This window comes from Lutra lutra, chromosome 1 (genome assembly GCF_902655055.1).
Source record: "Lutra lutra chromosome 1, mLutLut1.2, whole genome shotgun sequence".
Classification (NCBI taxonomy): domain Eukaryota; kingdom Metazoa; phylum Chordata; class Mammalia; order Carnivora; family Mustelidae; genus Lutra; species Lutra lutra.
In genome coordinates, this window is record NC_062278.1 from 219,390,153 (window position 1) to 219,410,601 (window position 20,449).

General features: G+C 60.1%; 3 protein-coding genes across 4 annotated transcripts in view; 2 read left to right on the top strand and 1 right to left on the bottom strand.

Moving 5' to 3' along the window:
* The first annotated feature begins 428 nt into the window (after window positions 1-428).
* DUS3L (dihydrouridine synthase 3 like) lies at window positions 429-5,314 on the top strand. Its single transcript, XM_047709204.1, has 13 exons — window positions 429-658; window positions 1,382-1,655; window positions 1,903-2,415; window positions 2,734-2,775; window positions 2,895-3,047; window positions 3,315-3,431; window positions 3,635-3,700; window positions 3,779-3,889; window positions 4,147-4,243; window positions 4,365-4,440; window positions 4,678-4,866; window positions 4,947-5,075; window positions 5,162-5,314. Exons 1-13 carry the CDS (start codon window positions 558-560, stop codon window positions 5,232-5,234), a joined length of 1,941 nt encoding a protein of 646 aa, XP_047565160.1. The 5' UTR covers window positions 429-557; the 3' UTR covers window positions 5,235-5,314.
* Window positions 5,315-5,452: 138 nt separating this feature from the next.
* PRR22 (proline rich 22) lies at window positions 5,453-7,729 on the top strand. The gene is made up of 3 exons (XM_047709352.1): window positions 5,453-6,000; window positions 6,102-6,164; window positions 6,558-7,729. Exons 1-3 carry the CDS (start codon window positions 5,871-5,873, stop codon window positions 7,709-7,711), a joined length of 1,347 nt encoding a protein of 448 aa, XP_047565308.1. The 5' UTR covers window positions 5,453-5,870; the 3' UTR covers window positions 7,712-7,729.
* Window positions 7,730-9,162: 1,433 nt separating this feature from the next.
* Window positions 9,163-20,449, bottom strand: part of CATSPERD (cation channel sperm associated auxiliary subunit delta) — a 47,933-nt gene continuing 36,646 nt past the window's right edge. For both annotated transcript variants that reach the window (XM_047709008.1, XM_047708998.1), the window contains 5 exons: window positions 18,957-19,031; window positions 17,712-17,840; window positions 15,746-15,929; window positions 10,927-11,084; window positions 9,163-9,768 (listed from right to left, as the gene is read on the bottom strand). In XM_047709008.1, the coding sequence (XP_047564964.1) occupies window positions 9,531-9,768; window positions 10,927-11,084; window positions 15,746-15,929; window positions 17,712-17,840; window positions 18,957-19,031 (784 nt within the window). In that variant the 3' untranslated portion in view covers window positions 9,163-9,530. The remainder of the gene's footprint in view (window positions 9,769-10,926; window positions 11,085-15,745; window positions 15,930-17,711; window positions 17,841-18,956; window positions 19,032-20,449) is intronic.

The window sequence follows — 20,449 nt, forward strand, 5'->3', positions numbered from 1 at the left end:
GAGGGAGCTCGGGCCCCTGGAGGTGGGCAGGCACAGCCGGGCACGAAGTCTCCCAAGACTGGACGCCGCAGGTCCTCCGTTTATCCCCAGATTGTCCTACAGAGGGCAGCCGAGGCCAGCGCTGGGAGCCAGTCCGCTCCCCCGCGAGCTCTGAAGGGCAGGGTGCCGCCTGTTGTCGTCGCGGGGGCTTGCCCGGCGTCTAGGACAGCCTCCGGCACGCAGGCTTTCAACTGTCGATAATGCCTCGCATAAAAGTGGAGTTTAAGCTTTTTTTTTAAAGCCCCCGTTTTAAGGTTCTTCGAACACCCTTGTGGGTGGAACGCAGCCGGTCAGAAGAGGCACGGACCGCTTCCGGGACCCGCAAACAGCCCCGCGGTACCAACCTTAGCGGCACCGAGGCTCCACCCCACCCAGGCTCCGCCCCTTACGTCGGCTCGCGAACAATGGCGTCACTTGGAGCGCCCCGGGCATGCGCGTTTCCCCAGCCCGACGGGAAGACGCTCTCGCGACCCGGAAGGCCTTCCCGCCGCTCTCCAAAGCCGGCGTGAGGGGAGCTGATGGCGGAGGGAGCGGCGGAGGCCTCAGCAGAGAGTGGTGGCGGCGGCAGCGATTCGGGAGCCAGCGCACCGGAACCGGGGGTGGCGCCCATTAAATCTCAGTGAGTCGCCGGGGCCGGAGGAGACCCTCACGAGGCCTTCCCAGCATCTACAGGCGGTGCACGCCGGGTGGCGGGGCAGCGGCCCAGGCGGGAAGCTCGCAGGCTCTTCAGTCTGGGGTGGTTCTGCACCCGCAGGGTCGGAGCGGACAGCGCACGTTGGGGGCTGTCACGTGTGCGAAGGGCACCACAGTGCTTGTAGGGGCGCGCAGGGTCGGAGGCTGGGGCCCGCAGTGCATGCTGGGGACTGGAGTCCGGGCGTGTGGCGGGAGTAGCACTCGTGCACCTGCCGCTAGTCTCAGCTACGGGCTGGGACTTGGGTCTGAAGCGAGGGCCGTGGGGCATGCTGGGGAATGTGGCGACCGTGGCCCTGTTGCAAGGCATGCGGGGACGTGTAGTTTTCTCTAGCCGAAAGTGGTCGGGGATGTTCATGCTGTTTGTAGTTTGGCTGGATACTCTGGGCAGTGGGACCCAGGGACAAAATTTAGGCTCTGCCTGTGGCCTTGAGACGCGCCCCGACTGGCAGCTGGCCGCTTCTAAGTGGTGTACTCCCCATCAGCAGACGCAGCTAAGCAGGGACAGGTGTTCTTGGTTCCTTTCCCCAGGGACCAGACCTGACTCAGTCACTCCCAGACCCCTCTTGCCTCAGACGTGGGCTCCCTTGCGTCTGAGCCGGAGAAGGGGTTCCTTCCACAAGCGCTCTTCCTGCTGCCTCTCTGCTGGCAGATATCTCACCACCAAGGAGCAGTTCCACGAATTCCTGGAAGCCAAGGGGCAGGAGAAGCCCAGCCAGGGAGTCGAGGCAGGAGACCCTGGTGGCAATGACCTGGCCGAACCTGAGGCCAAGCGCATCCGACTGGAGGATGGGGAGGGGGGGGAGGCGGCCGGACCCGGGGACAAGCCGAAGGTTCAGAAGAGAGCCCGGGGCCAGAACAAGGGCCGGCCCCACATGAAACCCGCCCACTACGACACGAATAGGCTCTGCCCCTCCCTGGTCCAGGTGAGTGTAATTGTTGCTTGAAAGTCCTCGAGACCTTCCATCTGAGCCTCTCGGCTCCCCATTCAATCCTCCGGAAGCTGGGACGTTAAGTGTTGTTGTCCCCATCTTGTTCTTGAGTAAACTCAGGCTTGATGGGTTCCTGACTTGCCCCGGGACACCCACCAGGAGGGGAGGGCCTCTCACCCAGGCTGCCTGGCTGGCCCGGCGTGCCCCCATCCTTCCTCGTGGCCTCTTGGTTCCCACGCAGGAATCAGCAGCAAAGTGTTTGTTTGGTGACCGCTGCCGCTTCCTGCACGACGTGGGCCGCTACCTGGAGACCAAGCCTTCGGACCTGGGCCCCCGCTGTGTGCTTTTTGAGACCTTTGGAAGGTGCCCCTATGGCGTGACCTGCCGCTTTGCCGGGGCCCATTTGGGACCCGAAGGCCAGAACCTCGTGCGGGAAGAGCGGGTCCAGGTCCCGCTGGTCCGCAACGGCCTGGACAAGGCCCTGCAGCAGCAGCTGCGAAAGCGCAAGGTCCGCTTCGAGCGCGCCGAGCAGGCCCTTCGCCAGCTGAGCAAGGGCCACCTGCCAGGCCCCTCCCCGGAGGCCGCGGTCCCCGACATCTCGAGGGCTGAAGGTGCTCCTGGACAGGACAGCGGTGACACCCAGCAGGCCCTCCTGGAGCCAGGCACTGATGCCCCAGCCAGCGGCTCGGAGTCGACCTGTGGACCCCTGACAGATGAGGATATAGTCCGGCTGCGGCCTTGTGAGAAGAGAAAGGTACATGTTCGGGGCTTCCTGCTGAGGGTGCTGGGAGCGTGGGGGCAGAAGGAGCCAGACACACACCCCCAGCCCCAGAGAGTCGGGGCTGGCGGGGAGGGAAAGGAGGAGGGAGGGGAAGACTTCCTGGAAGAAGGGGCATCAGGCCTGCAGTTTTGACGGTGGAGCAGAGACTGCAGCAGAGTGAAGACGGGAACAGAATGGTCTTCGCACAGGGATCCATTGACTCGTGCGGAGGCCCAGAGGAGGACTGCGGGCGGGGTGGGGAGCAGGGAGCTCGAGGCCTGGTGAGCTCCCCTGGGTTTTGTTTTGCTGCAGCTGGACCTCAGCGGCAAGCTGTACCTGGCCCCCCTCACCACGGTAGGTCAGCCCGGCAGGGCCCTGTGTCTGCCCATCTGGTGGGTTTTGGGGCTGCGATCGGCATCCGGGGTTCCCGCCTGCTGCCCCTCACATGTGCCCATGTCCCCCACCGCCCCCAGTGTGGTAACCTCCCCTTCCGGCGGATCTGCAAACGCTTCGGGGCTGACGTGACGTGTGGGGAGATGGCCGTGTGCACCAACCTGCTGCAGGGTCAGACGTCTGAGTGGGCCCTGCTCAGACGCCACCCCTGTGAGGATGTCTTCGGTGTGCAGGTCAGTGCCGCCCCAAGGGGAGGGAGGCGGGAAGGACAGAGGGGCTCTCGGCTGGCTGCCTCGCTCTGGGGCAGGTTCGGGGTTGGATCTCCCTGACTGCAGGCCTGATTCAGTCACTCCCAGACCCCTCTTGCCTCAGCCGTGGGCTCAAGGGCTGACCCGATGCCCCTTTGCGGGTTGGTGAGACAGGGCCTCTGGCTGGATCCCCACGGTGGGCAGGGCCAGCCTGGGCCAGCCCCTCACTCCCTGCTCTGCCCCCGGCCGCAGCTTGAGGGCGCCTTCCCTGACACCATGACCAAGTGCGCCGAGCTGCTCAACCGCACCGTGGACGTGGACTTCGTGGACATCAATGTCGGGTGCCCCATCGACCTTGTGTACAAGAAGGTAGTAGCTATGCAGCCCTGGATTTCCATGGTGTGGGGGGGGATGGGAACCTGGGACCCGGCCTTGCTTTTGCCTGAGTGTCTGGGGGACCCACGGGCGCTACTGCGCCTTGGTTTCCTCCATTTGGCTGGCGCAGGCAGAGAAGGGTGGCAGGCCCAGCTCGCATTCTGCTGTCCCTTGCTCCAGCCCCCCATCTCTCCCAGGGCGGGGGCTGTGCCCTCATGAACCGCACGGCCAAGTTCCAGCAGATCGTCCGCGGCATGAACCAGGTACGCCCTCTGCCGCCCCCCCCCGCCCCCCGCCCCAGCCGGCCCAGGTCCCTCTGACCGCTACTGCCCTCCCCGCAGGTGCTGGACGTGCCGCTGACCGTGAAGATCCGCACCGGCGTCCAGGAGCGCATGAACCTGGCCCACCGCTTGCTCCCTGAGCTGCGGGACTGGGGCGCGGCCCTGGTCACGGTGGGTCTCGGGTCTCCGGAGGGCATGGGGGCCCCCACTGGAGCGCGCGGTGGGTGGACCTTCCTAACGGTCTCTCTTTCCCCGTTCCTTCCTCCTGCTCTCTGGCTCTCCCTCCATCTCTGTCTCCGTCTGTCTCTTCATCTCCCTGTCTCTCTCTCTCAGCCTGTCCCTCTTGATGTCTCTGGGTCTCTCTCTCTGTGTCTGATCCTCCGCCCCCCGGACCGGCTCTCCCTCCCCGCGCGTGGCTTCTCCTTCAGCTCCACGGCCGCTCCCGGGAGCAGCGCTACACCAAGCTGGCCGACTGGGGATACATCGCGCAGTGTGTGACGGCAGCCAGCCCCATGCCGCTGTTCGGTGGGTCCCCTGCCCCCGCCTGGGACCCTGCCCTGCCCCGTGGGCATTACTGGGCTGCCAGAAGCTCCCCCAGAGCTCCTGCCTGCCCCCGGCTCCCTGAGACCCCGCCTCTGTCCCACAGGAAACGGGGACATCTTGTCATACGAGGATGCCAACCGTGCCATGCAGACTGGCGTCGCAGGGGTGATGATCGCTCGGTAAGGGTGCTCTGTGCCTGAGGGGCTGCGAAGAACCGGCCGGAGTCGCCCCCTGCCTCCCTCCCCTCCTCCCTGCTCAGTGTAGCTGGCAGGTGGCTCTGCCGGGGGGCGGGGGGCGGGCAGCAGACATCTGTGCTCTCGGGTGTTGGAACTCTTGGGCTTTGAAGGTTGGCTGAGCCTGGCGGAGAGGCAGGGCCCCGGAGCCCTCCAGACCACCGCTCCCTACCCCACTCCCAGGGGTGCCCTGTTGAAGCCATGGCTGTTCACGGAGATCAAGGAGCAGCGGCACTGGGACATCTCGTCCTCCGAGCGCCTGGCCATCCTGCAGGACTTCACGCATTATGGCCTGGAGCACTGGGGCTCAGACACGCAGGGCGTGGAGAAGACCCGCCGTTTCCTCCTTGAGTGGCTGTCCTTCCTGTGCAGGTGGGTGCAGGGCCACGTGTGGACTGGGGGGGTCCCGTGGGGGAGGCCAGCCTGGCCTCACCCGTGCGCGCCGCCTGCAGGTACGTGCCCGTGGGCCTCCTGGAGCGGCTCCCACAGAGGATCAATGAGCGGCCGCCCTACTACCTGGGCCGCAACTACCTGGAGACGCTCATGGCCAGCCAGAAGGCGGCCGACTGGATCCGGATCAGGTGCCAGGAAAGCAAGGCGCTGGGCTGCGGGAGGCCGAGGGGCCCCTGGGCCGCAGGCCTGACCCCGCCCTGTGCCCTCTTCACAGTGAGATGCTGCTGGGACCCGTGCCGCCCAACTTTGTCTTTCTGCCGAAGCATAAGGCCAACGCGTACAAGTAGCCGCGGGCTGGGGAGGGCGTTGGACGGCCCAGCGGGGCCCCCTGCTGCATGAGAAGACAATAAATCTTATTCTTTTAAAACCCAGGCCTTTCTGTGACCCCAAGGCTTCCCCGTCCCACTCTGGGGTTTTGTCTCAATGCAGGGCTGACCCTCTCCCCAGCACGCACTTGTCCTTTCTCATTGACAAGAGTCTCCTAGTCGCCCCCATGGGCCCAGCCCTGTGCTGGCCACCACGGCTCCCCAGAGCGGCTTTACCCACCAAGAAAGCGCTAGGCACTCACGAGGCAGGGGCCTCGGCCTACGCAGGTGTGGATCAGGGCGGGCTACCTGGAGGAAGGAGCTCTAGAGATGCCCAGAGCATGGAGGCAAAGGCAGAAGGCAGCAGCCAGAGTTCGGGGTCTGCCCCGCTTTTTGTGAGGTCGGTCTCTGACTGCCTTGGTTTCTCCATCTGCCCCTGCCCCCCCACCCCCCGATACCCGGAATCCCGACCAGTGGGCGGGCCACAGCCTAGAACCCGCTGCCCAGAGTAACCAGGCAAACAGAACTCGGCAGGACTGAGCCTGCTGTCTGGGCGGGCTGCCTGTGCTCCCGCCTGCTGCCCCCCAGGCCTGCCCAGGCTGGCCCCCCTGCCTCCCCATGCAGCACCCCAAACCCTTCTATGCGCCTACAGCTCCCCAAGAAGGCTTCAGCCCCCGGGGCCTGGATGGCACTGAGGGGTCAGGCAGCCAGCCTGCTCCCACCTGCACGGAGCCTCTTCCTGCTGTGGGTACGAGTCAGAGGCTGTCGGGTGTGGTGGGTGTCGGGGTCCCCAAGGGGGTGGGGGACCAGGGCTCAGGACCCTGCCCAGCCACCTGCTTTTGTCCACAGGCTCCTCCAACCTCTATCAGCCCCCAAACCTGGAGAAAGAGGTGTTTCCAGGCCCTCCGGCAGGTACCAGCCTCCCCCCAACCCTTGATGAGGATTCGGGGGTGGGCTGGAGGGGTCGGGGCCTGTCCTGCCCATGCCCCTGGCCCTAGGTGGCTGCCAAAAGGTAAGGCCTATGTTTCTGGTCCCTCAAGTAGGCCTTCAGGGGCAAAGCCTATGCCCATCGTTCCCCGGACAGGTCCCCAAAACAATACCCGGGTTCCCGTCTCCCAGATGGGTCCCCAAAAGCGGGATCTTTGTCCCCATTCCTCAGATGGACCCCCAGGCCAGGTGTCTATCCCCTGTCCCACAGATGGGCCCCCTGGGTTTGGGCTCTGCCCCTCCCCTCCTTTAGCCTGTACTCCTTGCCCCAGGTGGGTCTCAGAGCTCCTCTCAGGGCTGCCCCTCCCTGGCCTGCAGGTTTCCAGATGGCACCCTGCGGGTGCTTCTTTGACCCCCGCATCTACCGAATCGAGTGGGCCACCACCGACTTCGGCCAGTCGTCCCTGTACAAGCTAACGGCAGTGGGCGGTGGGGGACCCCCCGGGGGTCCGGCTGGGGGTCCCACCTCTCCAGGCACCTACCTCCTAGAGCCCCAGCACTACCTCAAAGCCCCTGTGCCGGCCCCACCGCCCCCGCCATACCCGCACTACCAGCCGCTGCCTGGTGGCCCCCAGTACCTCATGCCCTACTTCCCCCCCGAGGGGCCTGGGCCAGAGGCTCTGGGCTTTGTGGGCGACGGGAGGCCCCCTGCCTACATGGAACTGCCCCCGCCCCTGCTCAAGGAAGGCCTGGGGCCAGCCGTGCCGCCACCCCCGGCCCCGCCCCCACCCCCACCCCCTGTCCCCAAGGAGAACAAGCTGCCCCCCCTGCTCATCACGCTCCCCGCGGAGGCCGCGATGCCCCCTGGCGCCTACGGCCACCTCAAGGGCCGCCTCAGTCAGTTCCACGGGCCCAGCGAGCTGCTGGCCTTCCCCTCCAAGGAGCTGCCAGGTGGTGGCGCTGGGCCGGCCCTACTGTACCCGCCGGGCCCCGGGGAGCCCAAGGTGGCGGAGGCAGAGGCCGCCCCCCTGGGGGCAGGTGAGGCCAGGACCCCCGAGGCAGCCAGGGCCTTCGTGCTGCCTGAGAAGGTGCTTCTGGAAGACGCCATGAAGCTCTTCGACTGCTTGCCGGGCAACGCTGAGCCCGAGGGGTCCCCACGCAAGGCCCCTGGGCCAGCCCTGCCGGACAGCGGGGGCGGCGGGGACGACTCATCGGGCGACATCCGCTCGCTGCACCTGCCGGACGAACTGCTGTCCTTTGACTACAGTGTGCCTGAGATCCTGGACGCCGTGTCCAACGTGGACTGCTTCTTCAACTTCAAGGCCTTGGATGAGGAGCTGCCACCCCGCCCGGGGCCCCCTGTCGCCAACACCGCGGCCCCCGCGGCACGACCCGAGCTGCCTGGCAAGAGGAAGGCCGGCACCTCGTCCGCCAAGAAGGGCAGGCAGGGGGGCAAGGGCAAGCAGGCTGCGGGCCCGGCCGGTGTCGCCCCCTCAGGGCCCAGGCAGGACCTGGGAGCCGCCCCCCATTAAAACGGATGTGACCTCTCAGCTCACTGTCAGCTTGGTGGCATCAGGGCCCGGGGACGGCAGGCGGACGCTGGACGTGGAGGACGGTCCCCTCCTGCACCGTCGCAGCGGGGCCGGGGTCACGTGGGAAGGCCCAGCAGGCCCACAGCACCTCCCGGGTGAGCCGGGCAGCCCTACCATCCCGAGGAGTCCTGAATCCCTCCTTTCCACGCCCCAGAAAGTTGGGAGTCCGCCAGCAGAGATGGAGAAGGGGGGCTTCTGCAAGGTGGGGAGACGCTGTCCGGACGGCGCTCTAAGGATCTTTCGCCCAGGTGTTTGGTGGGGAAAGGGTTGCCGGAGAGGGCCAGGAAGTGGCCTGGGGATGAGGCCTACCCTCCCCCACACCCCTACCCCAACCTGCTTCTCTCCCCCTGCAGAGGACCAAGGGGCCCTCCCGCCCCAGGCCCTGGGCTGGGTCCCTGGGGCCTTCGTGCTCGGACTCTGCTGGGGTAGAGCCCCGGGGGTGGCTGGGTGTGGGGTGGCAGAGTCGGTAGCTGGAACCCGGGACTTCCTGTCTGCCGAGCACTGTGCCAGGAGCCTGCTGGGCTCACCTCATTGCGCCCTCATTCCAGAGCTCCGGAGAGACGGTGGCAGTCTGCGCCGCCCGGCCCTGTTCTGTGCCCGGCTAGGGGAGCCTGGAGCCCGCTGCCCTTCACTTCCTGCCGAGCTCCCCTCTCCCCGCAGCCACGTTCGGGGTACTTTTGAGATTAAAGCCAAGTGCGCTTGACAAAGGGAAGGCCCTAGCAAAAGACGTTGGCAAATGGGCTTGGTTTCCTCAAAGGTCAATGCTAACGTTAGTGCTCGGCCTAACGTGGAGAGTGGCCGCTGTCATGCTCACTGGGCAGGGTGGGCTCCCTGCACCATCAAGGTCACGCTTCCACGACTGGACTGAGACGGGACTGGGCCACGAGGCGGACCGTGGAATATACTAGCTGAGCCTCAGAAGAATCAGGAAACTCACAGGACCACCCAAGTTCTCCCTTGGGATGAGCTGGCCGTGGTGCCACCCAGGAGTCAGAGTGAGGTGGTGGGAGGGGAGGGAACCCCCCTAGAGGGCTAGGGAGAGTGCACACGGCTGTGTACATTGTGTATACGTGCACATGCGTGCGTAGACACGTGCGCGTTTGTGTATACATGCTGTGTGTGCAGGTCTGTGTATCTGTAGATATGTAGATACATACACACGTGTTCATGTCCTGGGTAAACACGTGTGACTGTACACACGTTAAGGATGCACGCACACACATGTATCCACACCGCCAAACACTGTGTGTATCCCTGCACACTATGCCTGTGCGCCTTGCCCAGGCACACCCATGTACATGTGTGCGCGGGCATGCCTGCGTCTGTGCCGTAGGCACATGTCCGTACGTGTGCGCGCACATGAAATCAGGCTTCCAAACATTCCTCCGGGGACACAGCAGAGCACACACATGCGTGTTTGTATACCCGGGAGGGTTTATGCCCCAGAAACGGACTCCCAGCAGTTGCTGCCTCCTCCAGACTCCCCCGTCCCCCTCTAAGGGCCACGGGGCTACGTCTTAGGTCTTTCAGAGGACCACCTCTCTCTCCGTGGGGTGCTCCGCTCCCTCACCTCCCCCGCGTCCCGTCAAGGGCCTGGGCTGCCCCACTCCCGGCGCAGGTGCCGCACGGTGGGGGAGCTGCGACAGGAGGATGGAAGGTGGTGGGGGAGGACACAACACGCTCCAAACACGCGGCACGAACACCGCCACCAGCCGCTTTATAGAACACTTTAAGGCCACGCGGGGCTTCCCCGGTGCACTTAGCACCCGCCTCGGAAACACGCACAGGCCTTCCGGCACCTCCTGCACAGATGAATCCAGAAGCCCTTGAACTTGAGGCCCTTCTCCGTGTGCAGCAGTTTGGGGATGGCGTAGGCCAGCCACACGGACAGCAGCATGACCGCCACGAGCGGGATGATCGTGACCGCCGCCAGGATGACAGACAGGGGGAAGGCGCCGTACACGTAGATGCTGAAGGTGGTCTCCAAGTGACAGTAGCTGCAAGGGGCAGGTGGAGAGGGGCCATGGGGCGTTGTCCCATGGGGCCCTGCCCTTCGCCCCACTGAACGTGCTAAAACCCACAGAAAGGAGTCCTGGGCCCCGGGTGCTGAGCTGGGACGCCTGGTTCCACTTCCATCCACTTCAGCTCTTCTCCAGGCTGTCTGCTGTCCTCTCTCTGCCGGCAACAATCCTGTCCTCCCCCGGGTTTCCTGTGGTCCCCTCCTCCTCCGGGGACCAGTTGTCTCCCTGACTCCATGTCCACACTCAGTCTAGGGAGACGAACTAACCATCCCGTTCCCGAGTGGAAGCAGAGGGCGGGCGTGATGGGGCCACAGGTGTGCACGAGGCGGGCAGGGAGTGCCAGGGTGCAGCAGGCCAGGAGGGAAGGGACCCAGGGTAAAGGAGAACTTGCTGGACCCACAGTGCGGACAGAGGAGCAGATGGGACCAAAGGCAGTCCTGTCTCTCTAGATACACCACCCCGTCCTCCCGCCCGTTGGCCATCCCAGAGCTGGCCCCCTAGATCAAGGCACGGGGTCTCAAGGCAAGTTCTCCATGTACTTTGGGTAGTGGAGTTCCTATCTGTCTAGAGAGGTTAGATGATGGGGGGGAAGGATATTGTCCCTTACGCACACCCACAGTGGGAGATGTTGGCAACCTAGGCCAGCACACCTAGAAACCTCTTCGCACACGTGGGTAGTAAATATTCAACAACCAGCTCTAAGGGGAAAGGCTGAATTTGTAGGGTGTGCCGAATCCCATGGTGTACATTCTCCCACCGTGGCTGATTCCAGGCAACCAAGGGAAAGGCAATTGGCTTGCGAGATCCCTGGAGATTTAAGGGTCTGCACGTGCACTCCACCCATGAGATGGGGCTTGAGAGGGGCGTGGCTGCCCGCCACTGCTGCCCCCGCCCCCCGGAACCCAGCGTGGGCTCTGAGTAAGGACTTATTTAGGGAGTGAACAAATGTCATCTAGAACTTCGGATGCCACTCTTCCCAGGGACAGTCTGGGCTGCTGGGAACATTGATGTTTATCCAGGACACGCCCAGGGGAGGGAGAAAAGTGGGTCCCTCACCTGTGTGTGACCCTCCCCAGGAGAGCCAGTCATCCCCCACTAGAGGTCCCTGGCATGGAGTGATTCACCCCGGCTCACCTGTAGTACGGATCCACGATAGAAATGTAGAAAACGTAGATTCCATTCCTCTGGTCAAAAATAACCTTGTTTGCCGTCGGGCCTCCCAGGATCTGATACGGGACGTTTGGCCATCTCAAGGGTACTTCGTTGTCAGGGTCATGGCAGCTCACATAGTTCTGGGGAGAAGGACAGAGGCATGCCCACTAGCTCCGGGGACTGGGGAGGGCTGGGCCCATGCCCACAAATGTACCCCCACTGCAGGCTGCGCCCCACCTGCAACACTGCTCACCGAGCACCCATGGGGGCGAGTCCAGTGCCAAGTGCCTGATGGGCGGGTGGTGCGTGACCTTGGAGGGACACTGTGGGTGGCTGCTCAGCCTTTATCCTGCCCTCCTGTGTCCAGGCCTTGAACCCCCGAGTCTGGGTGTGAATCAGATGCCTCAATTTCACGTACTCTTGGTGTTAGGGCTGACGTGTTCCCCACATACACACACACACAACGAGCTCACCGCCAATGAAATGCTGGAATCCTAACTCTTAGGGCCTCAGAATGTGACTTTATTCAGAGATGGGGTCTTTTTCAGGTGATCCAGTTAAAATGAGGTTGTTGGGGCGCCTGGGTGGCTCAGTGGGTTAAAGCCTCTGCCTTCAGCTCAGGTCATGATCTCGGGGTCCTGGGATCGAGCCCCGCATTGGGCTCTCTGCACAGCAGGGAGCCTGCTTCCTCCTCCCTCTCTGCCTGCCTTTCTGTCTACTTGTCATCTCTGACTGTCAAATAAATAAATAAAAATCTAAAAAAAAAAAAAAAAGGTGGCCCTTGAACCAACAAGTTTCGTGTCCTTATAAAAAGGGGAAATTTGGACCCAGACATGCCTGGGGAGAACATCATGTGTAGACACAGGCAGAAATCAGGGTGTGTGTCTACAAGCCCAAGAACGCTGGAGATGACCAGGAAACCACCAGAGGGTGGGAGAGCCTGGAACAGATTCTCATTCACCCTTAGAAGGAACCGACCCTGGCAACACCTTGATCTCAGACTTCAGCGTCCAGAACTGGGAAAGGATCCATTTCTGGCATTGAAACTACCTGGTGTGAGGTGTTTTTGTCACAGAAGCCCTAACTCACTGGTGCACTTGGGAAGTCTGAAGGTAGAGAGGGCACAGAGCCACCTTCCTGGGGCTTCTCACTGGAGCTACTGCCAAGCATGGCCACGGCGTCAAGAAGTGGTCAGGGGGTACCAGCAGCTTCTCGGCCCAGTCTCCAGGGCCCAGGATATTGTACGAGGGGGAAACACCCTTGAACTCAGCTGCTTGCCCTTAACCAGTACATCGTGCTGCCTCCCTGAGCAGAATACTTTGCCCTTCTGCACTATTTGCTGGTGGATCCAGATGGGAGGGAGGCTGGGCTTATAAAAAGCAAAGACAGAAAATGGAAAAGCAAGAAAGTCAAAGTGATGGGGAGCCCAGCAAAGGGTTGGGGTGCCTGGGTGGCTCAGTGGGTTAAGCCTCTGCCTTCGGCTCAAGTCATGATCTCAGGGTCCTGGGATTAGGCCCTGCATTGAGCTCGCTGCTTGGCAGGGAGCCTGCTTCCCCCTCTCTCTCTGCCTGCCTCTCTGCCTACTTGTGATCCCTCTCTCTCTCTCTCTCTCTCTGTGTGTGTCAAATAAATAAAATCTTTTAAAAACAAAACAAAACAAAACAAAACTGAAGGGCTCCTCTCATATGGCATCAGCAAAAACCCAGAAGACATCACGGACACACCAGGGGACTGTTGCAGTGCATTGCAACAAAGGGTTAATCTCTCAGCTCTAGAAAGAGCTCTTGACAAGTGAGCAAAGAAAAGAAGTGAAAGTGGCTCTCAATCAGGAAAAGGCATGAAGCCCGAAGCCCGGCCCGCAACGGAAGTCAGGCACATGGAAACGGACAAGTCCGTCCTGGGGTGGTACACCTAGCTGGTGTGCTGTGGAGACAGGTGCATGGTGGGAGGCATGTGGCGCCGGCCCAGACTGCGCATGCGTGTACCTTATAACCCAGCCAGCCCTTCCCTGCCTGTAGACAACTCCCCAGGACAAGAGACCCTGGTGGTGGATGGAAGTGAGAGACTGGATATAGCCCAAGACCATCGGTGTGGCAGCGGCTTAACAGCTTGGAAGCACCAGACTTTGGGGGTCTGGAAGCTTCCACTCTTGGAACCCCAAGCCATGCTGTAAGGGAGCCCAGGCTACCCTGCTGGGGAGAGAAAAAGCACACGGACAGACAGCCCAGCTCCTGCCTAACAGAAGCCCCACACAGGAGAGAACCTTCTCAGACCTGCCAGCTGAATCCCCCTGTGGGGGCACCCCACCCATGCCACAGGAAACCACCCTGCTGAGTCGGGGGTGGCTTGTAATGGCTAGCTGTCCATCTTACTGCTCTTCCAGCCTTTCTGCGGGTTCGGAAGTTCTGATTAAAAACCAGAACACAAATGCAGAAGCGATGTCCATGGTGTGGATGGCCACTGGGGTGTATGTTCCCCAAACACAGGCCCTGCCCGTCTCCACCCACAAGTCGAGGGATGGGGTGAGGGCAGACCCCTGATTTCACCTGTGCCCCAGCACCTAGCAGCCCTTGGATCTCAGCCTTGTGGCTGTTAACAGCAACAGGCCCTCCCATCTGTCGGCAGCTCCCTGCGTGGTGGAACCACACAGTGCCCCACGAGGCACCCCCTCCTCCGGGTCTCCCTTGGCTTCCTTGGCAGACGCATCCCTAAGTTAGCATCCCAACAGGGCCGGTTCTCATACCCATGCCAGTCCTCACTTGTCCGTATGTTTTGCCCCTGGCTTCCTCTGGGTCACCTCTGAGCTCCCCCCACACAAATAAGTTCTGTATTTGCTTCTGCTGCTCCCGCTTCATCCCTACGATGTCACTGGCCCCAGGGTCTGCCCAGGAGCTTCAAGCTGGAAACGAGGGAAACGCTTGACTCTGCCCCTCTCCTCCCACATCATCCCGTCCCTCCCCAGGCCCTGTTGGTTGTGTCCCTGTTAGGCACCGAATGTGTCCCCCACCTCCCCCAGATTCATATGTTGAGACCCTAGCCCACAATGGAATTTGGAGGTGGGCCCTCTAGGGGGTAATTAGGTTTAGATGAGGTCCTGAGGGTGAGAACTGAAAACAGGGTCTCAAAGGAGAGATTTGTTTATCTGTGTTCATAGCAACATTAATTAACCGCAATGCCCAGTGTCCATTCACAGGTGAATGAATGGTGTCCATCCATCCAGTGGAATGTTATTCAGCCTTAGAAAGGAAGGGACTCTGACACCTGCCATGATGCGGAGGGACCCCGAGGACAATGGGCTCCGTGAGAGGAGCCAGACCCAGGTCACATCCCACAGGACCCCACTCCCAGAAGGTCCCCAGAGGAGTCCTGTCCACAAAGAGAGGAGACAGTGGGAGCCAGGGCTGGGGCAGGGGGTAGGGAGTCTGTGCTTTGTGGGGACAGAGTTCAGTTTGGGGAGATGGAAAGCTCTGGAGACGGAGGGTGGGGGTGGTCGCAGGACAGTGGGAGTGTGCTTCATGCCACTTAAAATTATTACAATGGTACATTTTAGGTTGTGCGTATTTTACCACAATTGAAAAAATTTTTTAAATCCTTAATTTCCAAAAGGGGTTTGGGGCACCTGACTGGGTCAGTCAGTACAGCATGCAACTCTTGATCTCAGGGTCGTGAGTTTGAGCCCCATGTGCGGTGTAGAGCCTACTTTATAAAAAAAGGGGGGGGCACCTAGGTGTTTAATGGGTTAAAAAAATCCTTGAGGAGGCACCTGGGTGGTTCAGTCAGTTAAGCATCCAACTCTTGGTTTCAGCTCAGGTCTTAATCTCAGGGTTGTGAGTTCAAGCCCCACATTGGGCTCCAAGCTGAGCATGGAGTCTCCTTAAAAAAAAAAAAAAAAAAAAAAAAAGGTCTTTGGGAGTTTAAAAAAAAAAACCTGGGTCATATAAAGACCACACGAAATGGAAAAAGGAGACTGTTTCTTAACCTCTAAAGCCCCATTTATATTGACAGAGCTAACTCCACCCGGTTTCGGTTGCTGAGGGGCTTAGAACAAACAGTCCATCCAGACGTGCTGAAAATGCAGGCATTCAAAATTGCCAATCACTGGGACTGATGGAAAAAGAAGGGGACCATCTCCTAAACGCACGCTACTCTGAAGGACGGCACTAGCGAGAAGAATGCAATACTCCGTATGGGCACAGTCGGAAAATTACAGTAAACGCGAACCACATATGTGTGGCTTTCTCTATTTAAAAAAAAAAAAAAAAAAGATCAGGGACGTGGTGCCTGCAGCCTGGCGAGTGCACGGAACCGGTCGTGGAAGTGAGCTGCGCGCTTTCACAGGGGTTGTAGGTTAGGTGAATTTCCCTTCAGACTGCGGGGGGGGGGGAATAAAAGCAAACCCATCTTCCGTAAGAAAATACGTGATCAACTCAGAAGGAGCGTGGAGAGAAAGCTTCGGAGGTGCCGGGCTAAGAAAGGAAGCGCAAAAAAAGGAGCCAAGGTCCGCCCGCGGGGCCGGGCTGCAGGCGTGGGGAGCGAGCGCCACCTGTTGGCCGCGTCGCCGCGCTGCGTCCGCGCCCTTGGCCTTGGCTGGGGAGCGCACACCCGCGGGTCAGCAGGCTCGCGGCGGCCCGCGCGGCAGCTTTTCCTTCCACAGCACCGTGCGCTTGTTTCTCCGTCGTGCAACGCCCCCGCCGTGCCCTGAGCTCGCAGACGCGCACCCCGGCCCGACCAGTCCGCGCGGTCTGACCGCCGGCCCGCAGCCCGTTGCTGGGGCCTGTCTTGGAAAAGGAGTGGACGCTACCTCTCGGTCCCAGGCGAAGGGCCCCCTGTCGCCCGCGGTCTCCATGATGGTGGTCCAGTTCTGCGGCTGGGCCTTGCAGCGCGCCGTCTGGGCTGTCAGGGAGTAGGTGTACGTGAACAGTCCGTGCACCTCCAGTAGGACGAACTCTGTCTCGATGACCTCCTGGAACTTGCCTTCCCGCCACCTGGGACACAGGCGCAGGGCCGGGCTGAGGGGGGATGCGGCAGCCCCCGGGTGTGATGAGCCCATGCTGGGGGCGGCAGGGGGTGGGGGGGGAGGGGCGGCAGGGAAGGCGGTGCTCCCCTCCCCACAAGCCTCCCCAGGCTGCCACTTTGCCGAGGGAAGCAGCGGCAGGTGGGACAGGGGAGGGCGGGGAGGTGGGGGAGGTGGGGGGCGCGGGCCCTGTTTCCCGCTGTGCCTCTCTGCCTCTTAGGTGAAGTCTAGAGCCAAAAACCACCACTTGTAAAGAAATAGATTAGATAATAAGCAAGTGTACACACACACACACACACACACACACACCCCTTCAGGCCTGTCCTCTGACACCTTTTGGAGGCCCTCTGCCAGCATTCCAAAGGGATATATTTAGGGCTGTTGATTGGGGTTGTTCTAAAAATCATTTGGGGCACACCCTCTGTGATCTCCTGGCAGGTGGGAGCTCCGGCCCTGCCCCTGGCTGGTCGCTTTCCTTGATCTTTACCAAATGGGGGCTTGCATCCCCCCACGTGGTGGCCCAGAGTTTGGGGATGGATCCTGAATGCCAGGCCCACAGTCTTGCCAGTGTGTGGGATTAGGGCCACGGGGAGCAGAGAAGTATCGACCGAATGACCCCGCCTGTTTTCCAAGGGTAAGCGGGTTTCTGCTGTTGAGAAGTCAGCACACTACTATTGAGTCGGATGGTCTTCGGGGCATGGAGCTGTGCCCCGGCCGGCACATACCTTGTTTAAGTCAATTACCAATAAGTAAAATGGAATAGCCGGTTCCTGGAGTGCCCTGGTCACACTTGGGAGTGCTCGGGAGCCACATGTATACTGACTGCAGACAGGGCTGCATGGAAGGATGGAGAACTTCCACTGGGCAGCGCTGGTCTGGGGCAGCAATGAGGTAGCTCTGTCCCAGGGCGGCGTGGTTCTGGTCTCCCCGGGCTGGGGCTCCAGGGGCCCCATGGGCTGGTCGACCACCCATGACAGTGTGGAAGCTACGCGCGGTGGGGTGTGCAGGGGCGGTGATGAAGGAAGGCAGCAGAGTCCACAGAAGGGGGAGTGACGTGAGAGCCATGGGCCAAGTCGTGTCCCCCCAGACTCCCACGTGGCAGCCCTAGCTCCCCATGTGACTGTGTTTGGATGTGGGGCCTTTAAAGGGGTGGTTGAGTATGACCGAGGTCATAAGGGTCGGCCCCGATCTCTTGGGAGGAGAGGAGAAGCATGGCTGTCCTCCATCCCTCCACCACCTGAGGACACAGGCAGAGGTGGCCGCCTGTACAACAAGGAGGGAACCTCGGCGAACCCAGCCGTGCGCGCACTCTGACCTTGGACCTCCAGCCTCCTGGACTGTGAGAAAACCAGCGCCCATCATTTAAGCCCCTAGTGGGTGGTATTTCGTTATGGCTGCGGGAGGTAAGACATTGCAGGAAGATGGGGCGCCTGGGTGGTTCAGTCGCTTGGGTGTCCAACTCCTGGTTTCGACTCAGGTCACGAAAGATCATGAGATCAAGCCCGCATGGAGTCCCCCGGAGCTTCTCGCTCCTCTGCCCCTCCCCCCACTCGTGTGCTCGCTCTCGCTCTAATAAATAAATACATCTTAAAAGAAAAAAAAAAGACATTGCAGGGAGAGGGGACAGCAAGGGCGGGGCCTAGGGGGTCCGCTGGGGGTCCAGGCTGTACAGAGAGGGGTGGGGAGGCCGGCGGGGAGGAGGGAGTGCTGTGGGAGATATCGGGGGGATTGGAGGGCCCCCCTGGGGTCTTACAGTTCCACCACGGGCTTCCAGGGGTTGTCCCAGTAGACGAGGCTGGGGCAGCCCAGCTTCTCATACTCGTACTGCACCACCAGGTCCTCACTGGCCTTCTGCCCCTGGAAGTTGGGGTCGTAGGCCTCCCTAGGCAGAGACAGGTGGGGTGGTAGCGAGGGCCATTCAGAGCCATGGTCCAAACGAGCCTGTGGAGGCCTGCGGCAGTTAACGTCTCGGGCCCCCTTGGCTGGGGCGGCAGCCCAAAGCCCAGCAGTGCAACAGTTCCCTACACCGACAGCCTCCCCCATCAGACTGTGCACGTGCCAGACCTGTGCACTGATGTGAACTGACTCCTTAAACTCTCCCTCTCTCTGTCTTGCTCTGTCTCTGTCCCTCTCTCTTGTCTCTCACGGTCTCTTATCTCTACCTGTGTCCTGTTTACCTGTCTTTGCTGAGGTCCCGCCTCACGCACCCCGCAGTGCCCCCACGAGGTCTGACTGCGGGCTTCCTGGTCAGCAAGCCCAGCAGCGCCAGGTTGGGCCTTGGCCGTGAGTGTGGACAGGGCCTGACTCCTGGCTCATATCTGAGGGGCTGTGGTGTATAAAACACACACGTGTCTTCCTGTGCTGGGGGTCGGGGGCTCTCTGTGCTCGGGTGCCAGGCAGTGCCAAGTTCTGCCCCATGCTCTCTCAATGGCACTCAGGACCAGCCACGCCATACAGAGGGTCACCCTGGCCCTCACCCCCCTCCCACCTCAGCTGACAGGGTCTGGCTACCTCCACTCGCTCAAGTGAGCAGGTGCCCAGGCTCCAAGAGCAGGTGGGAGGCTGGCAAGATGACAGCGGGGTGGCCTGGTAGCTGGGCGGACCTGGGCTGGGGGTCCTGCCACATCACACCGGCTCCCCGCAGACCCATACTTCCCCTACCTGTCCCCTCCCCGCCTCAGATTCCCTATAGTCCAGATATCAATCTAAAAATGATTTCCAGGGTGCCTGGGTGGCTCAGTGGGTTAAGCCTCTGCCTTTGGCTCAGGTCATGATCCCAGAGTCCTGGGATCGAGCCTCACATTGGGCTCCCTGCTCAGTGGGGAGCCTGCTTCCCTTCCTCTCTCTGCCTGCCTCTTTGCCTATTTGTGATCTCTGTCTGTCAAATAAATAAATAAAATTAAAAAAAAATAAAATAAATAAAAATGATTTCCAATTAGCCTTTGGGGCTAGGGGGCAGTCATGGGAGGGAGGGCGTGAACGGAAAGCTTGGGCTCACCTCTCAATGACGTAGCTGTAATTGTCCTGAAGGCCCACGGGGTCGAGGATGTTGTTCTGACAGGCTGAGATTTCGCTGTGAGCGACAGAAGGTGGTGAGAAGTTCCCTACCCGCATGCAGCCCCGAAAGGATCGTGAATTCTTCCCTTGGACACGTACACCCCGGATGGTTTCATTTTTTAGTCCTTTCTTACTTCCAGGCTCAGTCTGCATCTTCCCTGCCCAGAGTCTCCCAAGGAGCCCGAGTTCATGTGGGAGAATGATTATCCAAGCCCCAGACCTAGGTGCTGGGTGTCCTGACTCTTGAGACAATCATTTCCTGGATTTTCTTTGTAGCATTAGATCCGGGCATGCCTCCTTAGGCAACACGGTTTCTTTCTGCCTGATTTGGGGTTTTAAAGACTAGAATCACATTGTGTGTGTTCTGTTGTGCTTTCTGTTCCATGTTTCTACAACCCCATCCAGCCAATTCTGCCTTGATGGTTTGCGTGGCTGGGACAGTCCGTTCATCCAACCACCGTACCTGTTTGTCCATCCTCCTGTCGAGGGATTTGAGCTGGCTTGCTTCCAGCTAGAAGCTATTAGGAATAATACTGCTCAGAACATTCTGGAACCCTTGCCAGTGTCCACATGCATGACTGGAATTGTGGGGTCAAAAGACGTGCTTTCTAAAGCACCTGAAAAATGTACCTACCCACCCACAAAGTTGGTGCGTTCTGGAGGCTACCTGGGGCTCCCCGTGCTGACCAGCCCCTTGCTCCTGGCCACACTCTATAAATTTCACCATGCTGGTGAGTGAATTTGGCCTCTAAGAAAAATTTCTTTTTCTTTTCCCTATTAAGTGAGGTTGGCCACCTTTATAGCGCTTTTACCAAGCAAATGGATTTCTTTACGTTTTCTTTTTCAGAAGTGCCTGTTCAAGACTTTTGCCCCTTTTTAAAAAATTTGTCTTTTTTTCATAATGATTAATTTGTAGGAATTCTTTATAAAGCCTGGATACAAGCCTTTGTTGGTTCCACGTGGGACAAATATCTTCCTACTCTGTTTATGGCAGAAGCTATTTGTATATTGTTTAAAAAATATTCCCTGTACACATGTCCTAACTATGCAATTTATTGATTCAACAAAATGTTTCCATTTGGGGGAAACGTGGTGAAATCATCGCCTGAGTTTATCATTGCTCTAGAGCAGTGGAGAGCTGAAGCCTGCCTCGACTAGCTCCTGAGAGCCAAGTGTTAAATCTTCTGGAATTTTGTGGGCCGGCAGAAGTTGGAAATCGACAGGGTGGGCGTCTTCACACCACAGGAATTGTCACGTGCTTGGACTTGGGGCCTCCCCCTCCACCCAGAACCAATTGTTATACATTTATCAGCACACCACTGCCTGAGGGGGCAAAAGTATGGCAATTTGGCCAATCTTCTGGCTTTTTTTTCTTTTTTAAATTGGATTCTCATGGCTGCATTCCCTGGGGGGTAACTATGGATACTGAAGGCA

Coding starts and splice junctions, on each gene's coding strand:
- PRR22 (XM_047709352.1), top strand. CDS start 5,871: ATGCAGCACCCCAAACCCTTCTATGCGCCTACAGCTCCCCAAGAAGGC. Junction 6,001..6,101: donor GGAGCCTCTTCCTGCTGTGG/GTACGAGTCAGA, acceptor TTTTGTCCACAG/GCTCCTCCAACCTCTATCAG. Junction 6,165..6,557: donor GTTTCCAGGCCCTCCGGCAG/GTACCAGCCTCC, acceptor CCTGGCCTGCAG/GTTTCCAGATGGCACCCTGC.
- DUS3L (XM_047709204.1), top strand. CDS start 558: ATGGCGGAGGGAGCGGCGGAGGCCTCAGCAGAGAGTGGTGGCGGCGGC. Junction 4,867..4,946: donor TGGCTGTCCTTCCTGTGCAG/GTGGGTGCAGGG, acceptor CGCCGCCTGCAG/GTACGTGCCCGTGGGCCTCC. Junction 5,076..5,161: donor GCCGACTGGATCCGGATCAG/GTGCCAGGAAAG, acceptor CCCTCTTCACAG/TGAGATGCTGCTGGGACCCG.